Below are 27,773 nucleotides of genomic sequence, written 5' to 3' on the forward strand. Positions count from 1 at the left end.
TTGTTTTTTAATCTTGCAAAATTCTATCTCTCGAACAGATGTTACCACGACCGTTGCATTAGATACAACAATTTCTAACAACGACGTAACGACAACCGATCCTGAAATAATGGCTACCACCATAAGACCAATTACATCAACCAGTTCAAGAATATCCGCAAGAACAACATCTTCCACGTCTCCTGCATCAATCGCGGAATCTTCTGGACGAGGTAGAGGAAGAGGTAGAAACGGTAGCCAAGGAAAAAAGAGCAAAGAAGACTTCTTCAATCACGGATTGGGATTCAGGGGTAGGAAAGTTTTGCCCGAAGGATTCTTGAACGACACGACAGATTGGAAGAAATCCTCGAGAAACGAGTCTCAATCGCATGGAAATCCGGGCTGGACCCTAAGAAGACGTCCAGCTCATCTCAACAACTTTGAAAATTCTTCGGGGACGAGCCTACTCTCGGCAAGGGAACAAACGAACGAAGTGATACCGCCGAACGAACAATCGACCACCGACGTTGTAACGACCGAAAGTTTCAGCACTAGAAGAGGCTTCAAGAAGCTGCAAACGACGGAGGAGAGCTCGACGATTGCTGGAACGACGACCAAGAGCTACAGAAGAGGTAACAAAACCTTTGGACTCGGCAAGGCGGTCGCAGAAGACGAGGAAAGTGACAATTATCCGCCTGAGTTTAAGGCGAAATTGTCTCAGTTGGTAAGTTTTATCACTTAATTCGATTTTATGGAAAGTAATTTGGAATACATCACTATATATTTTTTTTTATGTTTAATAATAATTGTTAGAAATTATTGATAGGACGGAGAAATATTTTATTAGATGAATTTGAATTTCTGAAATCGTTCAAAATCTTTATTTTCTTAAAAATTTCAGGTTAATAAACAATAATGTTATCACAAATGATTTTTCAAATGTTCCATAGTTTAAATTATTATGCAAGAAGTCTCACATGCAGACAAAAATCTCTTTTATTTATCTGAAAATTATTTATCTATTTTTTCTTATCTTTAGGCTTTTTAAAATATTTTTAAACATGATTATTCAAATCAGGATCAATATATATCTTGATAAAATTCTAAAAAATATATAATATATGCTAATCGATAAGTATGATTTCAGAAGAATATCAGCACGAAAATACCAGCACCAAAAACCACTTCTAGAACACCATTGGAGGTAAGAGTCCAGAGTGCCCTTCAAATCAGCTTACAGCATCCAAATAAAATTCTCTCTCAATCTTTAATTAATAAGGTGTAACATATATTTCTATGCTTTTATTCTAGTTCAACAGTCTTCAAGCTTTCTATTACAACAATTACCTTTAATACACAGACTTTTACAACTGTTGACGTTGACTGTTGTAAAATAGATTAAACGTGATACAAAAATCTAGTAAATTTTACTATATAAAAAAAAAAAGGTAAAAACTGACTGTGACGTAATAAATACAATATACCATATATTTTCTAATACTAAACAAAAATTAATCAGCATGCTATACATAACTAAACACACTTACTTACTTTTTTACTTTTTTTTTTTCATCCAAGTTTTCTTGGAAAAATTCCACAAAATAGTCACTGGTACCATCTCTATCGTAATTTTGAGGAATCAGTATTTTTGCATTTTGAAATCGAAAACGATTCGTATAGGAACAGCGGAAGAATAACTATGGCAGGCGTTCGAGGAAGAACTCGATGGCGGTCGAGCCTGATGACCTCGAAACCGCAGCTTCAGCAAATATTTTGACGGATGAAAGTTTAATCGTGAATCCCTTAACGTTGATTAATGGCACAGGATTGCGACGCGTAAGAGTACAGACAAATCATTGCATTGCGTGATCGCATGTTCTTCATTTCCCATCGATGCGTAGCTTCTCTTATGCTTTTAGGAGAAACGAATGCAAACCTGTCTCGTAATCTTAGAATTAATAGCTTTCAATCATCGTTCCGTCGATCATCATTCGATAGAAATGCTTGATTATTTTCGATATTTATTAGCTTTTGAAGATTTTTGATATAATATTACTCTTTATTATTCTGCTTGATACTTTAATATGGATACATATTTATTTTGATACATATTTATTTTTGAAAGTATTGGAATTTAGAAGGATGTTGTAAATATGAATTTGTGCAATTATTTTTGAAATTTATGCTTGCAACAATGATCTATTTAATTATTTCTTGAACTATATAGGCAAAATTAAAAGAAACAGTTTTGATGGAGTTCTTTTTTCAAAATTTGATACTATAATTATGTAAATAAAATTTAACATAATATTTTTTCTACTGATAATAAATTATTTTCTATTCTTAGCAATTTAAGAAATAATATTTTACTATACATATATACATACCTATTATATCATGATCACGTAAAAAATGACTTCTTTCTTTCTTCTTTCTCTCACTTTTCTTACAGTTTTTCAATTCTTTCGAACAGAAGTACAAACCTGTACTAAAAATCTCGTCAACCCTAAGGAGTAGATATTGAGAAAATGATTGAATTTTGGTGGTGAGGTACAAAAGCTACAAACCATGTAGCTGACGTTCGCTTTTAACATCATTGACGACCAATCGAGACTGGACAATGATGCGTGATTAACAAAGAAAAAAAAAAAAAAAAAAAAAAGAAATCGAAAGAGCTTTTTCTGTGGTGGTTGGTGAAAAATCGATTCCAACGATTTTCGAGAAATCGGATTATTTTTAATTCATGGGTCCAACAGCTTGGACGATATCGTTGAAACCTCCAAACGCGACTGGATCGAACGATATCCTTTAACGACGAATCCTCGACGTGGAGTTCTCTCAAGGTCCAAAAATCTCACGAAGCTTCGATCGATGGAAAATATTTTCCATTACATCCGATTTCTTCCATGTGTGAAAGATTAGATTATTTCACATTTCAAGAAATCTGGCATACGATACATTTATCGCGCAGTTTGTAAACTGGTTTTTGGTTTTAGTCCAGTTGCTTTGAAATATCGATGGAGAAAGTGAAGGTTTGTTTAACCTACCTATAATCTAACGCGTACTGATTTATTAGGTAAGGTGATTTCGATCGTGGAATTGCGATTGATGATATTTCTTGTTGGAAGGAATCTTCAAAACGCGTGTATAAAAGAAAGATGTATTTATCTTATCGATGTTTAAGCTTCTATATTTTGCATTGGATACGTACAATGATTGATGATGGATGGAGCAACGGAGTGAGATTATTTTACGCGAAGAAACGAATTGTGGAAATTAAAATTCATTCCAATAAAAATGATTTGAAGTATTAATTGTACGTATGCGAAACTCCGTGTACTCGTTACTTTCACTTCAAACTATTGCTACATTTTGTTACTCGTGTTTATTATACGATTAAGATTATAAAATGACATATCAGATCGAAACGTTTCGAAAATTAATGGAAGTCTCTATTTACTCTATACTCGCGCAATAGTCAGTTTCTTTTTATAATTTCATATTTATCTCTATATTATTATTTTCTATTTATTTTTCCTGTATATTTCAAATTAATCTTTTTCGATATTATCGAAAAGTAAAAATAAAACGAATTAAAGTTTATACAAAATTCTTCAATTTGTCTTTCACATTCAATAAAACAATGATTAATTACAAATTCAAGAATATTGTTCTACATTAATTATGAAAGGTTAAAAGTTAAATATCCAACCTCTTCGTTTTTTCTTTCTTATTTCTAATTCTCTATTGAAGATTTAAAAATAGATTCTTCAGAACAAAGAGCAAAAATAATTCTTTACGAATGGAAAGGAAATAAAACGAAAGAGAAGGGAAAATTCTATATTTCTAACAATGAACGATTTTCTGCCTTATAATTAAAACGAGATTGGTTTTGTGACAAGGCTCCTTTGTTTCCAAATAAACGTTACATCGAAAGATACCAAATTAAAAATTAACAATATATAGATTGCTGCAATATAGATCAACAATCTAGCAAGCACTAAGTATTTATTAGTAATTTTTTTTATTTTTAAATCGTTCAATTTAAGTTAAAAAAAAAAAAAACTTAAGTAAAAGTACTTTTACGATTGCAGAGAAACATAATTATGCCACCTCTTCACCTAATCGCTTTGATCGATGCTTTTTCAGTATCATTCTCGAATAATTATTGGATGATACAGTCTTTTCTTCCCCTCCTTCCCCACACTGGAACAAATAGATAGTCTCTCTCTTACAATTGATACAAAGTAATTTAAGAAAAAGGAAAAGAAAAAAAAGAAGCTTCACCGAAATCAGGCTTGCATTATTTTAATTTTTTCATCACATCGATTAGAACCGCGCATTGTCACCGCCCACCTTGGATCGTTCACACGAAATGAACAATCGTGTTCACACCTCTCGCTCTCTCTCTCTCTTTCTCTCTCTCTTTTTCTCTCTCTCTTCTGCACCCAAAAAATCAAAACCATACAGCAGCCTCGTCTTGAGTCTTATAACAAACATTGATTAAACATTTCCAGTTGTTGTCCAGTACAGTGAAATCGTGGCTCGAGCTCGTTACGAGCCAAATGGCGGCCTGGATCGTCTCGTTTCTGCGCTTCCTCAAGCTCCTATTCTTCATGTAGGAAAATAACAGGGGCCGCGCTCTATGTCGTCTTCCCTTAATCGAACCACAACCACCGTCCTTCGTTCCCCGACCTGTCGTGAGTGTATGCTTCCCGAGCGACCTTGAGAACGCCTCCTGTCGATGGAATGCCCGTCGAGACCGTGGCACACTAACAGAGTCCCCGCTCGAGCTTCCGGATCCGGCTTTAGCCTCGACAGCGGTTTACCACTATCTTAAAACGGAGCTGTTTGAACGACCCTTTCAGGTGAAAAAATCATCGGCCTCTCTGTTCGCTGAAAGATCGAGGAAGAAGTTGGAGCTGGCTAGGAGGTTAGTGAAGCCAGAGTTGAACATCGAGGAGAATGATCTCGACGCAACCACGGCCTCCTCTTTCAGCAAACCGAAGCCAACCGGCGTGCCGGTGGTCGATGAGACGAGCAAGGTAGCCAGATATGCAAAGCCAAAGGCAACGGGGGGCCAAAGGAACAGGACTTGGACCCCCTCCTTGCAGACCTCTTGGGAAGAGGCGAGCGAGAAAGCCTCGAAACTTTCCGGTACGAGGAAAGGTCTCGAGGATTCGTCCAAGGTCACAGGAAGACCGTTGGACGATTTAAACAAAGGGCGGATCATCGGCGAGCAGATAGTTACCTCGATCTCGGTCGAAGAGGCGCCGATAGAGGGAACGACCAAACCTTACGCGAACATACCTTACACGAATCCGTCGATCGTCGGTTTCGCGGAAGAGGGTGCAGCGACAACCGTCGACTCGACGAGGATTCGTCCGGGCAACGCTCGTGGGGGGAAGAAATCGAGGGAAGAGAGCTCGGTGTATTCGAGCAAGAACTCCAAAGTCTCGCTCTATTCTACCCGACGTGCCGAGGATATCGAGCCTGTAACGACCGTCAAGCCGAAAAAATCGTATCTTTCGCGGAACGGTAAATTGCAGGAACAGTCCACGCAGGTGGAGCAGAATTCCACGACGTCTAAGAAATCGTACGCTCAAAGAAAATCGCAAGCGTTTCAGGAAGAGGATCTTGGCAAGAGGTCCAAGTTTGGTGGCGGCGTGACCAAACCCACGTTCAGACCTCGTTACATTAAGCGAACCAAGGATAAATTTCTAGACGAAAGGACGACGATCGATCAACCTACGATTATCAGTAAAACACCGGTGCCTACTAGCAGGTATTCGAGGAAAAAATCGGCGGTGAAGTCTGTCGATGAGAAATCGAAATCCGTGATAAATCCGGAGGGACCGCAATCGCAAACGAAGAAACTCGAATTTAGACCTCGAACCGCCACCTATCGAAGACACTCCGAAGTTCCAACGACTTTGGTCAGATCTACTCCCAAGAGCGATGGTGTAGGAGTCGCCATCACTCCTCGATCCGCGAAGTATCATGCCACGTTGAAGACGTCGACGGTGTCTTCTCGATCGGTAGGGCAGGAACCGCAGGTAAACTTGAGGATCGCGAACGAATCGGCACAGGCAGAGACGCCAGGAATTACCGGCAGCAGCAACGGAGACAGTGGTAACTCGAATATCTTCAATCCTACGAAAAGCACGATCCTTGCTGGGAACAACACTCTGTTGGAACAATTGAGAAGCACGGTGGCACCGTTGTTGAACTCCCTTGGTAACAGGACACCTGTGTTCTCCGGATCTTACAGCAACGTTAACAACGCGGTGAGTATCGATAGTGATTGGTTGAATTAAATTTTGCTCTTTTTTTTTTTTTTGATTTTCATTAGAATTAATATATGTGGCAATGAAACAGCTATTGGTGCAAGAAATAATTTGAAGAATTTTTATTTAATGTTGTTTAATTATGGAACATTGTATATTTAAAAAATTGTACATGTTTTATTTATGCTCGTTTAATAAATTTTGTAATAACCAGTCGTTTTGTTTGTGGACAGAATTCCTCTCCAAGAATCACCCCTAATGGACAACCACCCCGCTTTAGCGCGAGATACAAAGGAGCGGAATTGTTTGTCAGGAAACAAAATAACATTTATCAGCCCACTGTGCCATCTGTCACTAGTTCATCAACTACACCAGTTACACCTATAGAGGTAAGATATTGAATATTAAAAAAGTTTTATTTAAAAAACATTCAGGAAGTACTAACAAACAACTAAATGAAAAGAAAGTTTATATAAAAATTATAAAGAGATTAAACAATTTTGCAAAATTCGAATAATAATAATACTTGCAGTTAACAATAAGATTAACAATAAGTTAAATTTTAAATAGAAAATATTAAAAATATTATTTCTAGTAATAGAGTGTATATAGCTAATATAATGACGATAATAATATTGATTCTTTGATAAAAGAAAGTTATAAAATAGAATTAAAGAATAATGGAAGGTCGTATGTGAAAGAAATGGATCGTGACGATGATTATCGAGGTAAGATTACGTGGCAGAAGAAAGTTAGTAGTTAACAGTGAGTTAGTGTGGTCGTTTTTTCTGTGCTTAAAAGGTTTTCACGACGAAGGTAGCCGAGGAGATCGGGGCAGTCGCATCACCATCGTGGACCGATCACATTGGTGTCATCACAACTCCGTCCGGAAGTCTCGATTCTAATGACATCGATACGAATAATCTGCGTTGAACTAATATCATTCATGAAATGTATTTCGTTCGATGTGATTACTAATGATTATTAATCATTTTTCTTTTCCATTAATGTTTTTCAGTGTTTCATTGTTCGTGAAAGATTGTCGTATATCGAGCTTTCGTTTCAAATATTAACAAATATTAAATATACATCTGTTTCTTGTCCATTCCATACGTTCTAATGTGATTTTTAATATTTCTTTACATATTAGATATTGTTAGATATAGTTGAAGTATAAAAAAAAAAGAAAAAAAAAGATATAAGTAATACAAGAAAATAAACAAAAAAAGTATAATAACCATTAATTTGTGTTGAAGTGTAATAACCATTAATAACAATTTAGTTATTGTGATATATGTTACTCGTTATAATGGGTTTGCATTTACTAATGTGTACAGATACTTACGTTATTACTACCATGATATATATACTGTGTTATACAAGATTATAAATATATATATATATATATATTTTTGGTAATAAATGTTCTGGTTCTTGGATATCGCACGCGACATGCAGTTGTTCGTTCTTATTCAAAAGCGACCATTTATTTATTCTTTTAATTATTGCAATAATTATTGTTAATATAAAAAGAATATAATATTGAGGAATATTAACCAACTCTTTTTTATCAATTTTAGTTTAAATATATCATTTCCAAGATCTCTATTGGATATTAAAAAATAATAATTGAAAAACTTAAATATAATTGAAATTAATTTTTTTCACAAAAGATATCTATCTCTATTTTACGCGTTATTCTTCCCATATATCATTTGCATGTATACGTTAAGATTGTTAAATATTTACTGCCTTGTTCCACATTGTTTGACATAGATGCATTTCTAATTCATCATTGTAATTTTATATATATTATTTGTTATAACTGAGTGAATTATAAAATGTTTGTTATTACACTTATAAAACAACGAATTACAAAATTACACTTTACAGTAAAAGCATTAAATTTAAAATCTATATTGATTAAATATTTCTTATTTCTCTTAACATGGTATTTTTTCAAACATAAAATATAATTAAAACTTATAATATTTGAGAAATATTATAAAGTAAAATAGTATTATAGAGAACAATACACATTCTTTTGTACGATTCTATTTTCAATGAATACTCTTATGATTATATTCACGTAATTATGAAAATTGAATAAACATAAGTTACTCTTCAATCGAGTAAATGTTTTACATTTGAATACGTAACGAGACTCGACTTTCTAATACGAGCACATACCGATTACATAGGCAAATTTTCGTGATTCGTACGTGATTTCATAGTGTTCGAGGTAATAACGAGTGAAAGTAAATGGATGCTGCATAACGCATGCATTAAAACTATCTTAACGTGAATGGTATCTGGGACATGTAGGTGGATCAAAGACAAAAAAAAAAGAAGAAGAAAAAAAAAAATAGGTCACAAATTCATTTTTCCTTTTCAATCTTTGCAATCTTGATCTCTGAATTTTTCTAACGAGGCTTTAAAAAATCCAAATTTTAAATTCATCATATATCGATATACATACAATTTTTAACATGCAAATATTTAGAAAAGATATACACGATTATTTTCGATTTAATTTCGATATTCCTTTCTGTTTTCTGTCTTTCATTATCGAGAATATTCGAAAATTGAAACGTTAAATGGAATCGCATCTCGATTTTATCCTATCTCAACATTTGTTGAAGACATATCACTGGAGACCTCTATGAGAGAGGATTAATAGCTATGAGAAATCCCGATAAAAAGGAAAAAATGGAAGTGAGCGGGCAAGCCAGTCTCTTTAAACGATCCTTTGCCCGAGGAACGAGTTTCTACCTCGCCTTTGCTGAATACCTGTGCGTTTCTTAACTGTATTAAGGCAACCTCGGTTTCTCCTCTTCCATGCCTAGTTCATAACTTTACCAAGAGATGGTGTATGCTCACTCAATTACCGAAGCTCGATCAATCTCCTCCAAACAATAAACAATAAATTCGCATTAAAAACTGCTTCATTCATAGCATACGATGTAAATTCTAGGAAAGAACGAACAACATGCGTGTACCTTACGATTCCTCGTTCCAATTGTAAATAAACCGTGATCGTGATAAGTGTTGAAACGTAACGTAGAAACGAACGCAGAATAATAGAATCCACTTCGTAGGAGAGAAAATGTATCGAACCACTCTGTAGAGCACCCTGTTCAATGGTACATAATCATATTGTACAGCACCCTGCACGCACAAAATTTTTGTTTCTAGAACACTGGTTCGGCACCGCCCATCGATGTCTCGAATCCCGGCCAGTCGAAATTCTTGACCCTTTATCAGGCGTTGGAGTCGGCCAGCATCAGGAACGAACAGTTACTGAGAAACATGAGCGGTCAACAGCAAGATGGACGACAAGTTGGCATGGTTCCCCAGGTAGACTCTAACGCCACCGCCGTTAACGCCACCGCCGATAATGCTAACAATGACACGACAAGCCCCACCACTGTAGCGACAACCGGCCCACAGACCCCAGACACCACCACCTTGAACACTATTCAGGACAGCACACAGTCCCCGAGATTACCCGAGGATACGGAGAACTCCACCCCCGCGGTAACCACAGGAGCCCCTGAAACCCCTTCGAAGACCGAACCGGTTTTCACGAGCACAGAATCGTTCTCCAGTACCGAGCAAGTTTCCACGAGTACAGATTCTCCGTCCTCAACCGGGGAACAGATTTCCACGGTCGGCGATTCGATGACCACTACAGAGACGATCTCACGGGTTACAGATGCAACGACGATGAGCGTGGGAGGCGCGGAAGACACCCAGACCTCTGCAATGGTAGATAATGGTAGTTCCAGCACTCAGGAACTCGTAAGTTCATCCACGGATATTTCTACGTCTGCCATGACTACTATGAATCCTCTGTCCACGACTCTTACGATTACGAGTTCTCTACCCGCTACTCGCCTCGAAGAGAGTTCTACTGTTGGCAGCAATGATGTTCAAAGTACGGAACAGTTAACGTCAACCGGTGATGTTTCATCGACTACGATAGGAGTTTCGCAGGATACAACGGAGACTAGCACTGTCACCAGTGCGTCGAGCACGTTCAAAAATCCTGAGACTAATACTATACCTTTCTCTGACACGATTGCCACTCAGACAATCGGTACGAGCTCGACCGATGCTCCCACGACGGAAGCAGATTCGAGTAATATGATCGACGCGGCAGAGACGACTACGGCGATACCTGTATCCACGATTCGAAACAGGTTGATAGATTTTGCACAAGATATTCTGTCCCGATTGCAAGCTAGTTTGTCTACCACGGTGCCAAGCGTGGATTCGACCACTGAGTTCTCCCCTGAGTTGACCGAGATGTCGAGTAACAATCGCAGTTTGGAATCTTTGTCGCAGATGAAGGAAGAAACGACTACTTTGTCGCCCGTCACGATGGATCAATCGAGTTTAAGAAGTGAAGAAATGAGCACTCAGAGCGCAGTAGGTTCAATTACTACTACCTCGTCACCCGTTCAAGAAGCCAACACGCGGGACGATATGAATGTAGTCACAATCACGACACCACCACCAACAACAACAACAATAGTTACACAAGATTCTCAGACAATTTCGAACACAGATTCTACAACCGTAGGTGATTCAAACGGTTCAACGACTCCCCAATTAGACGTTGAAATAATCACTTCGTCGACGATCACTTCCACCAATGATACTTTATTAACAGAGTTAATGTCCATTGCAAAGACGCTCTTTTCGGAAGAGATGAACGAACGAATGACAGCAGGGCAAAATTTGAACGACACGTCTAGTTTGGAGAACGAGATAGACAGTCCGAATATTGTAGAACTCAGTACAACCCAAGCTGCAGAATCGACGTCCGTTTCCCCAGACGTGACGACAGAAAGCATAGAGTCGACGTCTGTCGTATTCTCGGTTGACCCTTCTCAGAATGAAGTGGACTTTGCAAATTCCTTATCAACAACGGTATCTTCTGAAAATTCGTCAGACACGTCTATAACCACCACCCCTCGAAACGTCGATAATGAGATAGAGAGTGTACGAACGAACGGAACCGCATTAGAACCCTTTGCTCAAATCGTAGAGTCAACGACTGCCTCATTTACGACCGAGATCGGACCACGAATCACTCAGTCGAATACAGAATCGTTCGAAAATGGTGTTGAAACTACCACGAACCGGGCACAAACAACCACAACCAGTACACAAAATTCAGAAACGACATCTACCACGAATTTTCAACTAACCACTAACACGTTCGATTTAATCACGACTGGCCTTCGAACAACCACCGAGATTACCACCGAACCACCCGTAGAAACCACTACTGTGCCATTAACATTAAGTTTCACAACTGTGTCTCAGCTTGTGACAGAGACAAGTACTAATCGATCCGACGTAATCACCGTACCTTCTGAAACCACGCTTCCCTCTGTAAATACGACCACCACAACACCATCGACAACCCCCAATACGAACACAGAACAAAGTACAATGGCACCTGGCCTGGTAGAATCGTTCGAAAACGGCGTAGAAAATGTGGAAACTAACCAAACAATGTCCACGACAACGCAATTGGCACCTGTGACTATGAGCGAAACCACTGATAACGAAACCCTCGAAGCCGCCATTACGCCATCGATTACAACCACTGCGCCCCAGGATGTTAATTCCACGGATGAAACGGGAGTAACCACTAACCAGTCCTCTCCGCTAATATCGAGTCCAATGCCCGCCACGGAAATTAATACGCCTAGCGAAACAACAAGCAACCCCCAAACAACCCCGAGCCCCGAGAACGAAACTCCAATTATTCTTGCCCGTTTCCAGGATACGACATCGACAACCGCCCAAGGGACGGCAGGTTCAGGAGTCGGCCAAACGACCGAGATCACCACTCCCACGATCCCAGATTCCTCCACCGTCGTCCCATCATCCACGCTCGAATCCTCGTCACTTCCCACCGACCCGACCACGTCCTCGGTTGACACGACCACGACCACGACCACGACGACGATGACGAGTACAGAACGCGTTCCTGACGGTGCAACGTCCACGCCTCAAACCACGAGGATGGACGTGTTCACCGTCACCCCGGTGACGGAGACTACCACCACCGCTGTCGATATAGAAGAGAATCTGATCTCCACCGAAACTGGATCCACCTCGACGACGGAAACCACCACCGTGACCAATGGCCAAGGTGGTGCGAACGACGCCACGAGTATGGCTCCCGAAACGACGCAAACCAGTGCTGCGACGACGACGATCGCATCATCGACGAGTCCTTCGGCCGCTCCATCTTCTCAGACCGCCACGACGCCGTACCTGGGTCGGTTCGGTGGCAGCAGATTGACACCAGCGCCGCGCTTCAGCCTGAGCTCGACCACCAAGGCTCCTCTTCGAGATTACCTGGTGTACGGGATTTATCCGAATAAAACGATCGTGAGGAAACGGCCAGAGGACAACCTGATCGACGCGAGGAACGTGGACAGCCCGTACGTGATATTCGGTATCTTCCCGGACGGGAGGCTGGTCCGGAAATTCCCGAATGGAACTATAATACCGGATCCACCTAGGAGCCCGGTCGAGGTTGTGTTCTCACTTAGCACTACAACTACCACTAACAGGCCACCACCCAGACCGTATTATAATCAGGCTAACCAAGGCACTTACAATCAGTATCGAGGCCCTGTGTACTATAATAACGGTATACCTGTCGCTGAACCGATGAGAAACGTCCAAAGTCCCGGCACCGTTGATCTTGGCCTTACTGGTAACGCGATCGTCGGCCCTAATGGAGGTGGACCCGATAATACGGGGCCACTTGGTACCCCTGCTAGCACCAACGAAATGGTATCTCTTATTCCGCCTGTTCATCATCATCGATCGTTAAACCATCGTTGTCGGTTCCGTCGATACGGAGTTCGTTCGAATCGCGTCTCACTTTTGCCTCTTTTCGAATGAAACGTGGAATAAATGTGTCATTGTTGCATAAAATTGGAGAACTTTTTTGGTTATTGCATGTAAATACTCTGTTTTAGATATTTCGGATTTAGAGGTTTTGTAAGATTGTTGCAATCTTCTTAGATTAGGAAAATTTAATAATATTTTTATGAATATTAATTTATTCTATGAATGTTCAAGTTCCTTAGAATATTAGAACTTGTAGTAAAAATTTTTTATTTTATTTTAGATTATTTTATTCTACTTTTCAATTTGACATTTATCCCTTCTTAATAGATGTATTACATTTTTGAAAGTATTTTTTTTTAATCTCTTAATGTAATTTTTATGTTCACAATGGCACATGTGTAATTGCTTCTTGTTTAACGCTTTGGTTTTGTTGAAGTAGATTTTTTGTAGTAGTGTACTAATTTTCCAATTTCGTGTTTATTAATTATATTACATAAATGTTTTAAAATGTCTTGTTTTAAAATAATTCGTTTGATTCGGTTTCATGGTCAAAAGAATTTATCAAATGCCTTTTCCAACGTATCTTGTTATTTTATTTCTTTTTTCTTTTTTTTTTTCCATTTTTGATAAGACCTTTTAATTTTTCAGAGTAAACAACATTATATACAATTCTTCCTTGTATATTTGTAAATAATTTGTATATTATATATCGCATGTTTGTTTTTTTATTTTTGCACCGCGCACATAATGTTGAAATGCACCCAATGTTATAATAGTATCAAAAATATTATATATTTTATATCTCTTTTCAATTCAAAATTACAATAACTTAAAAATTGAAAGTATCCATAACAGAGAAGGAAAAGAAAAAAGAATAGAAAAAGAAATTTACACTTTTACAAATGGTATTCGATAAACTCTTCACTCTTATAGGATCAGGATTGCGAAAGTACTTCGTTTTCACATTCATCCCCAATAATTAAATTACACGTGATCAAGCTTAATTATTGATCGATCGTTCATTTATTTTCATATATCTTAGAACGATACAATTATAATCCAATTATAAATATTTTTCAGAAATATAAATGCTAACTTACGCTCCATCAAAATATAACTTTTTTATCAAATTCTCCACAACAATTGTATTCCATATAAATGAAAAAAATACTTTAATTTTCAAAATACGTAATTCGAAACGATCGATCAGAATTTCGTTATTGATCTCACGTATCATCTTCAGAGATACTGTAACTATCTGAGTTTAGAAACGTTTAAGAGATAACGTTTACGATTTCGCATTGTTTAGAGCAATGCCCTGCTGAATACGCAAATGGGGACAGCATCGGTGACGCCGATAGTAAGTACCGGTCGACCGCCGACCGTTTTGCAGGGCGGTCGTATCGTCCAAGATCGAGAGAGGGACGAGGCCACCAGGACGAAAGAGGCCGGAGGTCAACGCAGCTCCGTGTACATCGGACAGGTAAGAAAGGAAGAAAGACAGAACATGATTTACAACGACGCCGCGGCTGATTCTTTCAGCGCTGCAACATATCTCTGCAAAGGGGAAAAAAGAAAAAGGAAGAAAAAAAAAAAGAAACAACGTCGAATGTTTCAGGACAAGTTCGTCAATTATTGGACCAATGGGGCTTCCACCACTAACCCACGCGCTCTCAGTGTGAATATAAATTCGGTAGCTGTAAGTTAAAACCAAACGAAAGGAATTAAACGACTTTCGAGTCTTTTCCTTGTTTGTTTTATCGAAGGATATATTTATTTATAGAAGGAATTTTTGCGATATTTTAAAAATCTTAAAGATAGATGTATCGATAATTGTTAATTAATTTTGGTTTCTTTCGTTGTTCGTTTGAAGATGATTTGGAATTTATTTATTCTGTTGTTTATTTTTTGTTTGTTACGTTACTTAGAGTGCCGCAAATGTGGGTCCGTCGCCTTCAGTTCCATCATTCGATAATCTTTTGAATAATCAGCCAGGAAATCAAGTCACAGCACCTCCTGGATTCCCATGGAGAGATCCTTTGGATCAAATCTTTGGTATTACTACCTCCTCGCCGGTTATAACCGCATCAGTAGCATCAAACACGTTGGTTTGTAATAAATTTCATCTTCTTGGAGATAAACTTAAAAATTTATGAAGCTTTCATGCCTTGAAATTTCTTGAAATTTATTTTATAAATTCATTTTTGACTTGTTTCTCAGGACGATACAATGGAATCGAATAATCCAGCCTTGCCACGTCCAATCAATCCATACGTCGAGGTTTTCACTCCATTTTCTAGCGTGATTGGTGTTCCAAGAGGCAATATAGGAACTATTCCACCACCGCCAGTAACAACACCTATTACATCAACAATTCCTACCTCTACTACTAGTAGAACTACCACTACTACATTGGCACCAACAACCACAACCACAATGGCACCAACTACTACTACTAGTACAACTACAATGGCACCAACAACTACAACAACTACGACTACGATGGCACCCACAACAACAACAACAACAACAACTACAATGGCATCGACAACTACGAGGGCACCAACAACTACATCTACTACTACCACAACAGCTGCATCTACGTCAGAGCCTGCAACAACAACACAAACGAATGTACAAATGAATTTATTGAATCGGCCACAGCAAAATGCTTTTGGTACCTCGATCGATGATCTAGTTTTCTTGAATTCATTGGTGAGTATATCACTTTTTGATTATATTTAATAACATATTTACAGTTTAATAATTCTTTTCTTTTTTGTTAGTTGCAGAATGATTCACGGAGCGGCACTCAGAGAACACTCACCCAAGTCGAACAGCTCTTAGCAAATAAGGTAAGCAATAAATTAATGCAATATTATTTCAACATTTTTCTCATCATATCTTAATAAATAGGCTTGATAAAAAAGAAAATAATTACAAGAAAAAACTATATAATCCTCGTCTGAATCATTTCTCTCGCATAAAATATAATACGGAATTTGAAGAAGCGGAATTATCATTGAACCAATAACGCGATTCTCGCCAGAACAGTATACGCAATTATCGTTCGATCTACGACGAGAAAATCGAGTCGCTATGCAAACGCTATGCAACGCTATCCTTTCACTCCTTTGCACAACTGTGCAACGAACTGTATTTTGTTTCTAACGCGTTCGTGCCCCGACTTACGCCGATCCTCCTTTTCCTCCTCCCTTTTCAACCGAATCTCCTCTCTCGCGCCTGTAATGAATAAAATCGCAATCGATTATGAGAAAATCGAACGCGAGAATAAAAATTCGTTAGATCTCGCGGATTATCTTTAGTCACGCCCTTCTCGGAAAGACGTAATGATGGATCTACGCCGATCGCAATCATATACGATCGAACAAGCAACGGTGAATGGACTGGAACAACCTTGCCAACGGCCTTCTCTATTCCGCGCAACAGTTGTCCGATATGTCATCTCTCGATAACGCCGTTGACCATCGATGCGGAGCTTAACGCGCCGCAGATGGATGACATTAATATAACACCAATAAAGGCTTTTATATCATCGTTTGCAAATAAAGCTATTAACCGTGGACGCGGCATCTGTAAAGTAGAATTAATCTTGCTTCGATGGAAGGATGTATAAGATTAAGATTTTCTTTTCTTCTTCCGTTTTTCTGATTACTTGATTATTGGACTTTGTAATTTAATATTTGATTGTAATTTGAGAGTGATTTTTGAAAATTATAAATTTTTGTGGATCGAATAAAGGGATCGAATAAAGGTTTTTTATATATAGGATTCACTTTAGATCGATCAAAGGGAATCGAAACAATTTTAGAATTAAAAAAGGTGTTTTGAAAAGAAGTGTTATATCTTATTTCTATTCTTAATTTCATTTCCAGATCTTGTCTCTAGCATTGAACCAAGCGGGGCAAGGATCAACTCGAGCGCCGAAAGCTATAAGTATTGAGAATGCTACGCCAAATTCGATTTTCGAATCCGCATCTACTTCGAGGCCGATAGTGATTGATTTGTCTCCATCATCGACCACTACGACGACCACGTGGAAGACTGCACAGACGCAGAAATCAACCGGTTCGACACCCGAACAATTGACTTGGAGACCAGTTGTAACCACGGCCGGCAAAAAAGACGTGGAGACAAATACAGTTTCTTCATCGAGCACAGCCAAAATTGGTCAGATAAGCACCACTAAAGCTCCTGTAACCATGAAGGTTAAATCAGTGACCACTCCTCGACCTAGGACCACCACGACTCAAGCGCCATTAGGCTTTGGCAGTCTTTTATGGCAGACGCTTTTCGGTGGAGGTTTATTCGCATCGACGACCACTTCTAAACCTGCGAAGGCTAAGTCGGCCTTAAAAACGGCGCCGAAATCTGTCGATATCACTCCGAAACCTATTCAAACTACGCAGAGATTAGAAACCGTAACTGTCCCTTCCACCACAACTTTGAAAACTGTGGACATTTCGAAAATTCAAGTGAGCAGCCCGAATTCGATCGCAGAGTCGATGGCCTCGTCGATTCCAGTATCTACAACGAAGAAACCATTGATCAATAATCCAAATCCTCGATTGCCTAACGTGGTGACGTCGACCTATTCTCCCGAAGAAGATGCAAAATTCTTGGTCGAGCTTCTGCGTGCCGTTGAACAAGGTGAGTTAAATTTTTAATTGAATATCTCGTGTAAAAATTATTTGAATTCTTTAATTGCTGAAATTTATTAGAACAATTGATCATATTGTTCCGTTTTATTACAGATAATAAAGCTGGTTCCTCGAAGAAGACGAAGTTAACTCAAGATGATGAATCCTTCTTAAGAGCGATTCTAACCGGTCGAGGTTTAACAACAACGATGCCATCGTCGACGACAGAAATCAGTAACGCTGCTTTGTTGGCGGCTCTGTTAAAGGCCCAAGGAATAGAACCATCGACTCCCGCCAATAATATCAGAGAACAATTGCAGCTGGCGGTGAGTTTCATCGATGAAATATTTCTCATATTTTTAAACCTAACAGAATATTGTAATTTTACATGAATCAATATTAAATTTACATAAAACTAAATAAGATCAATCAATTACTAATTAATTTTCGAATTAAAATAGAATTCTGAAATAAAACTTTCAATTAAAATTGGAATTTCTGAAATATTTGATCGAAAAATCAAATTATTCAATTAACTCTAGCGAATAGAAATCAAAGTCGCGAAAGAAAAAGGAAAAGAAAAGATAAATTTAACGATGTAATATAATTCTCCAACAAATTGGAGAATTTCGAGGCTCGAGGCGAATACTTTAATCGAATCGCAAGGGCGAAGCGCGAGGCAACAAAGAGCGAGGCGCGATGAAAGAAAATAATTGCTCGTCTTGTAACAGGGCCTTGGGCAGAGTGTCACCTCTGCTCCGACCGAGTCCACAGCGGCCAAGTCGGCGACAATTACGACAAGGCCGGCATCGAGTGGTGCAACCCGACCTACCGACACCACGAAAAAGACGGTGACACCGAGACCAACCTCGGCACCAAGGATACGCACAACAACCTGGTCGCCGAGCTCCACGTATCCACCATCCCTCTTCAGCTCCTTCTCCAATTACGGTACCCCGGCACAGTCGCCCGGTGGAGGCGATAATTCTGGAAATAGCGCGTTATTCGGCGCTACCAGAGCGTTCAGCCAATTTCTCGGTGCCGCGATAAGCGTAAGTTGTACATCCATTGTTTTATTATTAAAATTAATATCTTGATTATTCGAGTTTCTTTATTGGTTTGCTGGTGGATAGAGACAATAGAGGAAGAGAATGTATAAAATTGAATTGTGATTATTGTTTAATTAATTATTGTGAAATTAGTTTTTTTGGTTAGAAAAATTATTAGAATTATTAATTGAATAGTAGATATTTATTCAGATTGAAATGTATTTATAATATAGTATATTCTAGGTTGAGTTTTGGTTGAAAAATTTCAATTTTTTTCTTATATAAATAACGCAGTATCTTCATCTTTTTCATGTTTCAGGGAGCTGCTCAACAATTGCAATCGCTTGTCAGAAACGGTACCAGAATTGTATCCGAAGTGATGGGATAAAGAAAATGGAAATGGAAAAATTACAAACAGTCGATGGAATAAAAGAAATTAATTCGCAAAAATCTATCAAAATTTAGAATGATACAACAAATGTGATAATTTAACGAACGATCTAAGCCAAAATAGTTTTACTTGGAAAAGTGGAATGATAGCGATACGTTGGATAAGTATTTCACTGTCAACTTACAGAGGTATTTTTAAGAAATATTATCGGCAGTTAAGTATTTGTTTGAAAATTCATCGAGTTTTATCCTGTTATTACTTACTATAATTATTGTTGATCGAATATTTTAATTTAATCAATCTAGCTAATAGCGGGCATGATAAATATTAACTACGACTTAATATTAATTCTTAAAACACGGAGTTATCTCACTGTTTCAGTTTTTCAAAGAAATTTTCAATATAATTATATAATACAATTTCCAATATAAAACATTCGAAATATTCTTGAAGGATTATACCCAAATTTTGTCATTAATCTTTACACATTTACTCATTCCCAAAAATTCACGAGAGTAAAAACGCTCCGTGTTTTAAGCGTGGATACTATCTATCGTCAAAGAGACTTCCTCTGCAACGACGAGAAAAAAAAATCAACACTCGAGAATCCTCGGATCTGCGACGCGAGTACTGTCTCGACGCCTTGCGAACGTTTCATGGGGGTAAGAGCCGTACGACTTGCCCCTCGTCCTCGACGGCTGCCTCTTTGAGACATTCGTAACGTTCGTCGCAATTAAGGTAATTAATCGGGAGGAGGGGGAGACGACGCGCCTCGTCACGACTCGCGAGACAGTGACGATCCGCGGCGTCCCACGTGTGAAACGCGGATCGATTTGCGGGGCCCACCCACAAAGATCGACTTAACCACGACCTCGTCGACGATACTGCTTAAGAGAAAGAAGAAGAAGAAGAAGAAGAAGAAGAAGAATAACAAGAGGAAAAAGAAGAAGTAGAAGAAGAAGAAGAAGAAGAAGAAGAAGAAGAAGGTGGTAACTTAACCGTATATACATATCTGAATGGGAGCGAGCATATGAGAAAGAATGCGTGCACGTGTGTGTATATGTGTATAAAAGAAAGAGAAAAAGTGATAGGGAGTGTAGAAGAGAGAATATGACGTGAGTATATGCCACAGTGGCTCGCAATTAATGTTTTGAGATCACGATATGATGGAGATTATTGCTCTGTATATTCGTTTATTACAATGTTATCGAGTTGATATTTAATATAAACGTTATATAATCTAGAAAGAAATACATTTAATGCAATTTTTGCAGAATAAGCAGTAAATTATAACGAGGATAAATGATATCATAAAAATATTCAGCAAATTACATTATATATTAACATTAGATTATATATTGTTAAAGAAACAATAATTAATTCAACTCAATATTATTATGAACAAATATATATATACAAGCAATACGTTGCAAAGTGTTCAAACGTTAATTCGAGCCACTATATGTGGAGAAGCGTGAAAGGAGCAATGATACGTAGAATTCGCGAGCACCTTTCGCCGCTCTGGTGCGGTTCCTTTCTTTTTTTTTTTTTTTTTTTTCTCCCCTCCTTTTTACACGATAAAGCTGGAAACGTGTGCACGATCCTTGAGTCTTGTTTGTCTTTCGTTCGTATGTTTGGTAGCTCGTGGTGTGGTGTAATGGTAGCGGTGAGTAATAAGCTTGGTTATTTAACGACCGTGTTAAGGGTTGAAACGTTGACGGGTATTCCCCTATCGGACATTTATCGACGCTGCGTATCCCGTTGCCAGGATGTCGCCGTACTTATTGATTTTTATCGCGGGTAAATAATTTCGATCGGTCGTAGAGGTTAGGTGGGATTCCAATTTTCCCGAGATCCGTCTTTGTTTTCCGGCTTTTAGGTGTGTAGGTGTGTTTAATCGATAATCGTAGGGCTCACGATTTTTGCGTTTGCGTTTGTATAAATGGATAAAATGATTATAATAAACGTTTCGGGAAACGTAGACGTAGATTTCTTTCACCTTCCTTTTAATAATAAATTGGGGAGAGAAAATTTTTCTATTCTATATCGATACGTGCATGCAAGAAATAGAAATGGGAATCGTGATGGAGATGTCATTTAATGTTTTTAATTATAGTTTAAAGTAGTGTAGAATTTTTGGATTCAATGTATGATAGATAGAAGAGTTGTTTGAAATATCTCGTTACCTTGTTGATTCGAATTTAAAAATTGTTTCACGAGAAATATATCGTATTGGTGAAAGAAAAAATCTATCGATCCCCCTTATTCCTTATGATATCCAGAAATATATTATGAACATTTGAATTTTTGAAATGTTCAAGTATATACGATTATAAAGCTCCCACTTCCAAAAGATCAAAATTATATTATATCATATATTATATATATTTTTTTGAGATTAGGTTTACATTGAATTTAAGTTAGTCATAGATCATTAAAATCGATAAGATATCCTAGATCTCCTATATAATTATTATCATTTTTATATTGTTATTTTTATAATTTATGAAAAAAAATGCATTGGGTAGGAAACTTAGTCACTAAACATCTACGTCATTGCTATCGTTCCCAACAACTTATGACGCATGTTCGCGGCCATTTTTTTCTCACTCTGCAGTCGTTTTATACTTGTCACTCGAGATCGGAACAGAAATTATTATTCAAAATAGCTCCAGATACAACGTCCGCCATCGAGGCATAATCAGAGTGTGAAGATAAACTTGTTTCGCCAGTACGATTAGCTAGCTTGCACAATACGCGATTTTAATTGTCAAGAGCGATTAACCAACGAGTTGAAGTTATTCTTTCGATTATAACGCTTCGTGCTAAGTGTTTTTCATCTCTTGAAGATGAGAAAAAAGTGAAAATAAGAAAGAAAAATGGGAGGGAAAAAAAGGAGGAAACGAAAGGGACTTTTCTTTCTCCTCTTCGTTTCTTTTTTTTTCCACGCCTCGGCATTCCCCTTCTTTGGCAAGAAGAACATCGAGAGACGGTCTGGAATATTAATCACGCGTTATGACGTATTTAACAGTCATTAGGGACAGTTGACTAGATAGGATGAAGCGAAAAAGTGGAAAAGACTTTCCTCTCCTCTCGCGGACGTAAATAATCCTTTCGAGCTAGATACAAATATAATTTAAGGAAATATTTGTAAGAATATTTCGCACGATTAACTAATATGAAATAAATAGAAAAATGGAAAATTAAAATTTCTTTTCTCGTAGAATCGAGATGATCAACTGTTCTGTTCTTCGATCCAGAATAATTTTATTCATTATTCGTGTTCGTTGTAATTTTATTACGTGCAAATGTTTCTCATCTATCATCAGGTGTACATATAATGAAGCGATTATTAAGAAATGCGATTTAATTTTTAGGTTAATGGAATAGATTAAAAAAAAAGAAAAATATTTAAACGTTTCGGGCGATGAATCATCATTATTTTTAAAGAATTGATCGCATTCGAATAATATATAAAATAATTGCGATTCTAAAAAAAAGAAGACATCGTTGAATTTTATGCAGAAATTCTTTTAATGAGTAATCGTTTCTATTTTTCCATCAGTTTTGATTCAATAAGTCGTTACAATCGTTGAGATATTATGGTTCGTAAATTCTTTATTAAATTATCCATTAAAAAAAAAAAAAAAAAGAAACACTCCGATTTCACTTTTGATAAATTAGCCGCTTATTAAGTTTTATTCCTTCGATATCTTTAGAGCATTCTTTTATTTATATAATTCGAATGAAAATAATTTAACTTGTGTGGCTGTTAAGAGGAATTAATCGTAAGAATAATCAGACTTTAAATGCAGTGCATCCTTCTTTACTTGTACCATTTGGAGTTCATAACGTACGATGTTGCATTCCAAGATAAATGTGGTATTCGTATAACGTTACTATCGTTATACAGTTAAGTCTCGCTCGTAAGTGCTTGATTGTTCGATGCGAATTTAATAGTATATTCAACACGAACGATGTTTGATATTTACAAAGTATCGCGTTCTAACGTTTAATTTTCTATAAATTTGTTCATCGTGCACGCTTATTTATTCTCCTTTAACTACTTTAAATACTTATTTCACCTTGGCTCCTTTTATCTGAAAAATTTTCCGCGGATAATTTTAATTTTTTGAAACTTTGAAACGAAACGAAAATTTAAAATAAATTGTCTCTGATATTTATTTTGCTCTCGTTCGAGACGGCCTCTTAATATCGATCGAATTAAAAAAAGAATATTATTTACAATTGCGAACAGGACGAAAACGATTACTATGTATGAAATCGCGAAATGAATTCTCCACGGAAATTATACAAAAAAATTCCGGATAATAAACAATGTAGTTAATCAAACGATGATTATTGAGCACGTAATAACCGTAAGATCGTCCGATAATACAATCTTTGTAAATACTTAATGAACTATTCCAACTTGTGCAAGGAATAATTATGCATCGATAAATTACTATCTTAATATATATTGTATATCGAGGACAATTACCATATTTTAACTGCGGAATATAATCCGTTCGATAACAAAGAGACCGTTCAATTCACACGTTAAATCTTCGTTTCTTAACCTATAAATCACCTATAAATTCAATTCCAATATTTTTTCACTTTCTATTACGCATCTTTCTTTCTCTTATGCCATCTCCCATATCCGACCACCGTTTCGCAATTATATCAATAGCGTAGAGAATCGAATAAACAAGTGAAACCAAGTCCACTAACTTATTCTATCGAAAAATTCGATTCTTTCGAAGTAAGTATTTCGTTCCACGATTTATATATACGTTTAATCGATCGAACGACATTCCTTTCCAGCAACGATCGAATTTCCTATTCAATTTTATCTAACATTCCCATTTTTCAGAACTCGAAATCGAATTTCTACGTATCCTACATCATTCAACCAATTCCAAACGGAAGGAGATCGAGTAAAAGTTCTCAGGTATACAAAAATTTCAATTTCTCGATCAGCTTGAAAATCCCTCGAAACGGAATTTGTAAAAAAAGAAGAGAATACTCGAATCGTTCGATGCCACTCGATACTCGGCCAATTTAAATAAATTAACGAAGTATCCAGGACCAGGTTGAAGCAACGAAGAGGGGGAGAAGAACGAGAGAGATCTTTTTCGAGGAGGTTGAATGCGGTGTACGCGTCGTAACGTTGGAACACCCACGCGAATTCTTTTTTCCTACCCTCGCCGATAATTACAGTACTAATGGCAGTCGTGGGGAATGCGTACCGATCCGTGTACGAGGATGCCGAGAGCATCGATACACGCGTCATCCTCGAGGCTGCCTCTCGATATTTAATTTATCGATCGAAATCTGCGACTGTGGACGCGACATTATCGAGGCTGGCTCGATTCCGCGATCGACGAAGGGCCCAGATAGGATCGAAGTGCTCGAAGATGAAGAGCCTCGGAGGGATTCCCCGACGTCTCGTATCGAAGGAGGAAGATTTATTTTCGTCAGATTTTGCGCTCTCTCCGCGCGCTGTCATTTCGATGCCGCCGCCTCGCTATTGTTGCCATGCCCGCCGCGCCGATCGTCCCGTGTTCTACACGATGCTCATCGTATCCCCCACACTTTGCTACGTATTTGTTCTCCTCGTTAAGGGGTGGAACACCTTGTGAGAGTGGGAATAATTTATGGGTGTATCGGGGATCGAATAATTCATTTCCTCGAGGAGGGTATATATATACAGAGGGAAGAGCAAAAATCGATCGTTTATATCGTTGTTAATTTCGATCCAAGAGAATTCGTAGTTTTGCACGGAGAGAGCAATCTTCGATAGATAAAGGTATCAAATTCCCTCTCCTCGCCTATAAAATTACGCGCTAAAAATTTATCATTTTTACCGGCTAATCGATCGATCGGGATCAGCGGGAGGATGAAAGTAGACCCCCCTGGCTAATCGAAGCCGAGAGGAGCGAAGTCGTCCATCAGCCGGCAAGAAGCGATTTATCGTTTCATTGATTGGCGGGAGGGGGAGGGGTTTTCGCGAAAGTTGCCGATCGTTCGGGATGAACGAGGAGGAGACGGAACGAGCGGAGGCCGTGTAATTGCGATTCGATTCTCCCCACGTGTGCGCAATCGGGCCGCGCATTGTCGCTGTTGCGACACCGATCTATCGTGGGAATAAGCATTCCCGCCGATTTCTTCCAGCCAACGATCCCAGAGATGACAGGCTCAGTGACTCAGATCCCCCCTACCCCTCCCCTCCCCCTGCCTGCCGCCACGTATTGCCACATATTTTCTATGATTCAGCGCGGAAAGGATTCGGTGCGCGCGCACGGCCAACCGCAAATTGGCTCGCCGATCCGTCCGATCGGCGGATAATTAAGGACGTCCTTGCTCGTATATATTTATCCTATCTCGTGGTCGAGATCGATCGCTATAATTCCGTATGGATCCGAGTTGGCTCGGAGAGGGTATCACCGGTTTCTTGCCCGATCTGCTCGACGCGATACACGATGATACGATAAATTGCAACTTCACCGTTTCGAGTGTTATTACTTTCGTATCGTGGATCGTGAAACGATTTTTCTCCCTTTCGAAGAAGTTGCAATTCGTAAGCTTGAAGAGCTTATACGTTTTTATACATATATATATATAAAACAATAAAATGAAATCCCTTTTTTTGCCTCGATCGAACGAAGGATCGATCTCGAGTGGAGCAACTTGAATAGACGAGGCGGGATATTAGGAAAACGAGTCAATCGGGACGAGCCCCGCGCGTTATAAGCCCTTAAGCTCTTTGGAAGGGAGGGAGGGGGCGCAAGGGAGGCGTCGGTCTCTTCCCTCGAAAGGTTTCACCGAAAGGCGAGAAAGAGGAGCGAAGAAGGAGAGGAGAGTCGGAGGAGAAGGTGGCGAGGAAAGAAGAAAGGCGGCTTGGGGTCGAGGGGGTGAAGAAGGGAAGGGGAGGAGAGGTGGTTGGTGGGAGTAATGCAGGAGCAAAAGGCAGAAAACACCGGTAGGCAGTTTTGTAGCTGTTTTTATCAGCTTCTGGGCATCGGGGGTTCAGGCTCGACGATGCCAGGACGCATCTTGGGGGGTTCGTGTGGGAACGTACGTCTCTTTAGCGTACCACCTCCGCCCCTCCCACTCTTCCTTCTTTTTATCCTCGTTCGTTCTCGCATCCCTCCTCTTCTCTCGCATCTCTCCTCGACTCTCCGCTCCGGGCTTCCTTCGCTTGGCTTTCCTTTTTCCTCCGCTCGCCGACTCCGCTCCGGCGACTTGTTCCTCTCCCGTTCGTCTTGCCCGCCCTCCTCCTCCGTCCTACCAAGCTGCCTCGGGTACCAAGGGTCATCGAGGTCACCCTCCACGGTGCACTCGGCTACGTGGTGTGCCCTATATTTACGCACGGTAAGAGCACCCTGAAGAGGAGAAGGTGGTCGCTCCTCTTCCCTCTCTTTCCCTCCTCCTCGTTGTTTCCAGACCCCCTCCTCTCTTCTCCTCTCCTCCGCTTCTTACAGTTCTCTCCTCCTATCTTTTTTCTCCACCCCCTGCTCAGGTTGCTCTTCAATAAGCGCCGATCGCCTTAAGATCGGCTCACAACAATCATTTCGATGCTCTCGTTCGCGAGTTTTCGACGTTGAGATCGAACGTTTGCTCCGTTTGGAGGAGCAAGATTATCGTATACGCGCTTTCGCTAACGAGTTCTCGTTTGCTGAGGAATTTTTAGTTGGATTATTCGTGTGAATGAATAATTGAATATCGTGGAAAGAGAAGTTTTCAGAAGGGGGATTATTAGAACGGAACGGTTGTCGGGGTGCGAACGAGATTGGGATGTTTAATGGGGGTCCATTAATGTCGCGTTTAGCCTTTAGCCCGGTATCATTACATCAGTTATATATTTAGCTTTCGAAGATGCACGATAAATCATTGGTAATTTAATGTTAACGTAATAACGGGAAGATTGAGGCAGGTTCTTTCTTATGCCTCGCATTCTGACACTGAATGCTCATTAAGAAACTCATAACTCGAGAAGTTGTGTGCGAGTGTGGCAGTGACTCATGCGGATAGACATGTTAAAAGATTGTTCCAACATCCTATGTTATTGCCTCCGCTTACGAATCATAATTCTTTCGATATTAAGAGCTCCTGAATTCATTCTGTAAAAACAAAAAAACTAACTCCTCCTTTATTTCGTTTCTCCACTCGTGTCTTAAGATTTTTTTCTTCTCCTTCTTTTCTCCTCCCATCTCGTAGGACAGATAATTGCTCCTTGCAGAAAACGGAGAGATCTTCCATCCAGGTTAATCTTTTGATTCTTGAAAAATGAAATGGTGTATTGTAAGATTGAAATTAAAAAATTTTCCAAACTTGGTTCTTTTTCTCTAATAACGGAAACTCGCGAAATGAAACAAAGATAAATATATTTAAACAACAATCATAAATTTTTATGAATTAAATTAAGAGATTTACGAAGTGTGAAGTGGACCAATTAGATTTTTCTTTCTCTAATTTAACTCTCATTAACAATATGATATAATTCCAATTAAAAAAA

General features: G+C 38.7%; 1 protein-coding gene across 9 annotated transcripts in view; it reads left to right on the plus strand.

Annotated features, from left to right (window-relative positions):
* Positions 1-21,233, plus strand: part of LOC725164 (serine-rich adhesin for platelets) — a 51,125-nt gene extending 29,892 nt beyond the window's left edge. The window contains exons 4-19 of one of the 9 annotated variants that reach the window (XM_026446442.1): positions 39-703; positions 1,127-1,183; positions 1,660-1,815; positions 4,848-4,912; positions 4,979-6,266; positions 6,500-6,655; positions 9,462-13,091; positions 14,461-14,634; positions 14,770-14,850; positions 15,080-15,259; positions 15,372-15,866; positions 15,938-16,006; positions 17,048-17,822; positions 17,927-18,138; positions 18,544-18,864; positions 19,181-21,233. In XM_026446442.1, coding sequence (XP_026302227.1) covers positions 39-703; positions 1,127-1,183; positions 1,660-1,815; positions 4,848-4,912; positions 4,979-6,266; positions 6,500-6,655; positions 9,462-13,091; positions 14,461-14,634; positions 14,770-14,850; positions 15,080-15,259; positions 15,372-15,866; positions 15,938-16,006; positions 17,048-17,822; positions 17,927-18,138; positions 18,544-18,864; positions 19,181-19,249 — 8,393 coding nt within the window. In that variant the 3' untranslated portion in view covers positions 19,250-21,233. Of the gene's footprint in view, positions 1-38; positions 704-1,126; positions 1,184-1,659; positions 1,816-4,847; positions 6,267-6,499; positions 6,656-9,461; positions 13,092-14,460; positions 14,635-14,769; positions 14,851-15,079; positions 15,260-15,371; positions 15,867-15,937; positions 16,007-17,047; positions 17,823-17,926; positions 18,139-18,543; positions 18,865-19,180 lie in introns of all 9 variants that reach the window. The other 8 variants (XM_026446447.1, XM_026446448.1, XM_026446441.1 and 5 more) reach the window with 8 other exon arrangements.
* The last annotated feature ends 6,540 nt before the right edge of the window (positions 21,234-27,773 follow it).

This window comes from Apis mellifera, linkage group LG2 (assembly GCF_003254395.2).
Source record: "Apis mellifera strain DH4 linkage group LG2, Amel_HAv3.1, whole genome shotgun sequence".
NCBI classification, from domain to species: Eukaryota; Metazoa; Arthropoda; class Insecta; order Hymenoptera; family Apidae; genus Apis; species Apis mellifera.